At 43.3% G+C, this 6020-nt stretch overlaps 1 protein-coding gene across 1 annotated transcript; it reads left to right on the forward strand.

The window, feature by feature from the left end:
• Nucleotides 1–2403: 2403 nt before the first annotated feature.
• PtA15_14A393 (uncharacterized protein) lies at nucleotides 2404–5113 on the forward strand (the record flags this gene model as incomplete). The annotated part of the gene is made up of 6 exons (XM_053163104.1): nucleotides 2404–2492; nucleotides 2780–2793; nucleotides 2875–3029; nucleotides 3101–3250; nucleotides 4341–4571; nucleotides 5060–5113. The coding sequence occupies 6 exons, from the start codon at nucleotides 2404–2406 to the stop codon at nucleotides 5111–5113; spliced, it is 693 nt and encodes a 230-aa protein (XP_053027064.1).
• Nucleotides 5114–6020: the final 907 nt, after the last annotated feature.

Raw genomic sequence — 6020 nt, forward strand, 5'->3', positions numbered from 1 at the left:
TTGACAATCAACTCTCCAGTGACTGGGCTTATCCCGTCTAACTCTCCTTTGAAGCAGGCGCGACAAGAATTCTGAAATGTATCCCTCGACGTTATGCAACAGCTGAATTCGTTGATCAAGTAGCGCGCCAGGAAGGTTCGCACCGGCTCAACCTAATATAGAACTGGTAAGAACCAGCAGTTTCAAACCCGACTAATCAATCACGTACCATATTCTTATGTTGCAAAGTCACCTTTGTTATAACTCCTTTCCCCAGAAACCTTGACCTGTAGCACTTCACCTCACATATGACTCCCACTGCGTCAATAACAACCCCAGGACGTATACTGCTAAAGTCCTCCATTGGCGTAGTCGCCAGCTCTGTCTTTGAGTAATTGAATATCGGGAACTCCCCCTCGCCGTATGAGACGTTTCCAATAGCGCGGTAAGTTGTCCCAACCCGCAGCTCCTCACTTTTAATGTCAATCGCCACGAGCTTGGCACTATATGCGGCGGATAATAATGTTGACTCCCCAGACACCCGACAAAAACATTGGGCCCTAGTTCCCCCCGTATGCCCAGTTGGCATAATCTTTGCCCCCAATCAACAAGAAGTCAACTTCTACTGATGACAGATGAACGGGTGTGTACTTGGCACTTACGCTATGTATCAGAAAAAAATCCCCGTCAAAGTTGACCGCATCGGGAACCGCCAGTTTTTTGTATGTTACAGTGATATCCAGAACGTCGGCCATAATGTTGATTGTATATAACGTGAGCCTTCAATCTGCTACGCGTTGAGGATCACTAAGTCCAGCAAAAAGACAATGCCAACTTCAGAATCTGCGAGTAGAGAAGGCTGAAAGTTCAAAAAAAAGCCACAACAAACACACCAATGGAACACTTCAATGGAAGACAAGTCAAATTGATTGTAGGCGTGCAGGTCGCTAGGAGGAGGGCCGAGATAGTCATTGTGATTGGTAGCGCTTTGCAGAACGTCAGCCCCCCCAAATTGAAGTGTCCGGGCGCAAACCCCAATAATTCATGAAGTCGGTTCGCTTTGAAAAAAAACCAACCTGCATATCACACCCAACCAACGCATCAAGGCCACAGCGGCCGCGCCTCAATTGGCCTGATCACCAAAACCACCCCACCCCCAGCATAACATCAAGTTGTGCAAACCTTCGGTTGACTGACCAACAATTGGTTTCAACCCAACATAACCATAGGTGTAACCATTTGAGCAATCCATAATTGTAAATATTTTAGATTTTGGGTCGAGTTTAGAAAAATAGCAACGAGTCTTACAATCACTGCATCCGGTGTTGTGCTCCATTCCAAACCATAAGTAGTATTTTATTGCTTTTCTTTACATATATTCATCATTACATTGCCCATTCCCCCATAACTCTTCACAAATACCTCATTATTATTTCATATTCAGATTCTACGCCAGATTTCACCTATAGTCACTCACACATAGTACCCCTTTATCTTCAATGGTTCAATAGTTATAGAGGATATAAGACTTGCAGTAACCTTACAATCTTCATTAGTTACAATACTCATTTCATTAGTAACTTAGTTGAATCATTACATCACATTCTTTTCACAGATATTTTCTCACATACTAAACCCTTTACATACATTACTCATTAGGTACTATGCCTATTGTACACATTACATCATTGGATCTGTGCTTACCTCTTTAAGTAGTGCTCATCATTACAAGTTGTTACTATGTTCACATCACTTTCCCCATTTGAACAATCTTTTATTCCCATAGCCAGCATCTTTCCCCATTTGTACAACCTTCATTCCCATAGCCAGAACTCCTCATTGTCTGTGCTCATCCTCCCTTCATATAAGAACTGTCCTTCCCCCCTCACTTGTACCTTATGCAGAATTTATAGAGAATTTTAGATACAGAAATTATAGTGCCCATTCTCATCAACCCATTGCCATTGAATCATTTCTAATTGCTTTCCCCCTTCAACCATTGCTCCAACCCTCTCACCTTCAGTAGGCAGTAGTCAGCTCATAGTACTAGCTCCTAAGATCAAGTAGAAATCAGCCACACCTTTTCTTCTTTTTTCTTAGTGTTACTCTCATCCCCTCAGCATTAGTCAGGAAGGAAGCCTCATCAGCACCCTTGCACAGCTTACATTAGTACTAGTGTTGCTATCCATTTCCCTTCCAAGCTCTATTCTCCCCTTTGAGTAGTTCCACACCGGTTCGCTTGGAGCCACTCTTATTGGGAAAGATGCGTGAGGCATACACTGAAGTCTCAGTAATCCAGCATGATCCCAACCAAGTTGGATTTATCCGGCGGTTTCCACACTCAATTGAGCTGTAGTCCAACTGGCGAGTCTGACGCGACCAAATCAGGCCTAAATCATCAATGGCCAATCAACACCTATTATCATGGACGATTCGCTTCCACAGGAAGCCCTCGCCAACTATAAAGCATCAAAGGCCCTCACCCAAAGGAACAATGCTCACAACGCAACCCCGTGACACCACGCCTCAAATAAACCCCCTGCGGCCCAATTTTGTCCATCTCACCAACAACACTCAACATGACTCAATTTCGTTTGAGGGCTCTGTCAAAGTCTACAATATGGTAAGCATACAATAATCCTGCTATGATCCATCTAACCAGCAGGCATTAGGTTCAATATTGTACAGGTGACGGTTGCTCCTACCACGAATATAACCTAAACATCAGGGCGCATAAATCAATCCGTGCAACATATCTTGGTCTTCCGCTCACAAGAACATCACACCCGTTTGGAATTAGCGGCCCTGACCTTAGTGAGTTTGGACACGACCTAACTGTTGGGGAAGTCTATTCAATAAGAGGTACTGTATAGATCAAAAACAATGGTGATACAGTCTGGGAGATCAACCTGTTACTTGCCACCGTCACCTACCTGGTATTATGCCCTTATCCCCACAATAGATTGGTTGTCAACGTCCGAGGCGTTTTAATGGAAATTTTCAAACATTGGGATCATGACCGTGATCTCGCAGGTTACGTCGAACTCCACGTTAAGGTGTTCCTAATTGTGAGAGATATTTTCATTGCTTTGACATCGCCGGTACTAAGTTGGATGTACAGGGCACCCCATTAGGTATCCGCGTACGGGCCATCTTGCAACCAAATGACTTCCCCAATCAACTCAGCGGTGGTTATATTCCTGGTCAACGGGTTCAACTTCAAGGCTATCTTGACGCTGGCAAAACAACCGATGAACTGATCTTTATTGAGGTGAGAACAAATAATTATACATCGCACGCAAACAACAGAGAAAGCTCAATTTATCAACGGTTCCCTGTGCAGGTCATTAGCCATGACGATATCTGTTGCTGATCAATCACAGTTGTGAAACCACACAGGCAGAGTAGACTCACAATTGTTCCCTGATTATCGCAGCCTGCAGGAGCAATCCAAGCTCTTGTTGATAGAATAACTTATCTTTAATTTCAATCAAGTGTTATACCTTCAGCCCACAACATCCTGTTCCCAGCAGAAATGTATCACATAACTTCACTCGACCCATTTAGCATACTAAAAAGTAGTGTTGAAATTCAACCCCTTATCATGAGGCCTATTTATGGGCGAACTCCACATCATCCTGAGCAACACACTTTCAGTATTAACTGTTAACAACATGCATTGAGTATTACGTCTCTCCGTCAGGTCAATTTGCGCACAATTACTATTATCGAGGTATCCAAAGGGAATCACAATATTTTTGTGAAGGTATGGTGTCAGGGTGAGAGTCCCAATGTAAGCCGGAACCCATAGTAATTACTTGCCAGACCGCTTGGCATCCATTGATCATGTAGTGTAATTGCAGGCCCCAGGCCCCCTTGTCTGGGTGCGAACTGGTGCGAAGCCACTCCACGCATAGCAGTAACCACATTTAACAAAAAATGTGACTCTTATGGCCCCAAGATTGTCAGTTTGATTCTTGGACATTAGTTCCAGACTGAGTGCACGTCGTACACCGTTGTGCTTAATATAGTCTTGGAATAGGGGTCATCTAGAGTCTAATTTGAATGCGCATGAGCCAATCGGATAAGTTATTGAGAACAGCTTAGAAACTACAGAAGAATCTATACAAAGTCAATCAGCACAAGTTCCGCATTTTTCATTCCACCAAGCGACAACCAACCACCACAGATCGTTCAATTCCAATTCATCCTCATTCGTAATCGATCGAGGGCCGGGTATAGATTACCACAACCGGATCCAGGAATTCAATAGAGTTCAACACCATCAAAATCCTGAAGAGTATGTTGTCTTTCGATGCAAAACTGATCCCTTGACTTGACAAGAGATTCTCTTAATCTAGAAGATGGCCGTCGAAGTATCTTTGCCGCGGGAAGACTCAAGTACTGCAGTCAGACTGAGCCAAATGGAAGGCGTTGCCGTTGAATACGTCTACACAAACCTCGAACAACTCAGGTATTCATCTCAGACGGTCGCAGCTATTTATATGGCTGAACGCGCTCTGTTTAGCTCCAACAAGAAGAATATCCAAAAAATCAATCAATTCCTCACTACTCAACACCACGGGACCAAAGTAACCCTCTCAGCAATAAATCTTGCCAACATTCCAGGTTTTCTCATTCAAGATTCGCGCTCGCTATTATTGGTGCAGCCAATGGAGAGGCCGGAGCTTTACATTTCTTTGAAGGTTGGGTCTCCCGTCAGGTTGACAAAGAATCTTTGCTTATCCGGTAATTGCTCCCTTCGTACAAATTTTACTCGTGGGTCGAGGTTTGTTATCCGTAGTATTCACAAAGACTATATTGAGGTTGTATCCATCGCCAACGGCCGAGCTGCAGAGGAAGTCCATCTCAAAAGGATCATGACTTACTGTGTTGACAGTCGGCAGCCAAGGACCGTCTTCCTTCGGTATCAGTATCCAATTGTTCTGGCGTATGCAAGTCATTCAGACCATAGTTCCACAGAGCAACTTCCAATAACCCTTACGAGTGAGTATTCAATCACAAGTTACATGGAACACCAGTAGCTAATTCGATTTCAATCCAATCTATGGTGCCCAAGTGTAATCGTGGCATCAACAAACTCCGGAGCGAATCCGTTTGCACTACACTATAGGTTACAATCAACCATCTAGTCTATGTCCTCATCATAAGCCATGATTAAATCATAATAGCGACTGGTCATCTTCCGACCATCCCTCGAATGTCCCCCTAAACACCAAACTTTCACAATACTCCAACTTTCTACTCCAATCATCATGAACGTTAACTCCACCCAAATTGAGTCCTGCACCAATTTGTCCCGAAATGACTTGCAAACCTCTGTGGTAGATTAGATATATGATCTTATCAAACAACCCTAAATCAACAAGATAGTCTCACATAAACTGCCATTGTATAGCCGTCCCTGATTGTTTTCTTCAGAATTTTTACAAACCATGCGCATCATCGAGGCCCATAACTGTCAACCTTATTGAACCCACATGTTTCATCCAAAGGATATACATTGCTTCAAATTGTATTCCGTCCTATTGGAACTGCAAATTCAGATGCCTAATCGCTATAACATTATCCTTTTCATTTACCTTAACATGATGGATCAACGCTATGAAGTATTTGATACCCCGCGGCCTTGGCTGTAGTCAAACCTTATAAATGACTTTATCGTACCAAATGCATTGATTGTAACTGGTTCCACATTGCTATCAGGTGACAAAACTTTCTTGTCAATTGAACACCACTAAAGTAATCGATGTCCAATCTTATGGTTATCTCGGTATTCAACACCAACCCACACAACGCATATGTTGACTCACCCTTGAACCTCATTCAAGGGAAACAACAAGCGGAAAGGTTTAACATGGAAGCGGGCTCGCCATTTGTCTCCCTTCCAGCACACGGGGAGGAAAAGATGAACTTAAAAATAGTTTTGGGCCTAGCATCAAATGATTACAATATTATAAGCTAGAAATGATTTGAACCGCTCATGTCGCTGAACAGTTGCGGTGAGAATCAAAACCGTT

This window comes from Puccinia triticina, chromosome 14A (assembly GCF_026914185.1).
Source record: "Puccinia triticina chromosome 14A, complete sequence".
NCBI lineage: Eukaryota > Fungi > Basidiomycota > Pucciniomycetes > Pucciniales > Pucciniaceae > Puccinia > Puccinia triticina.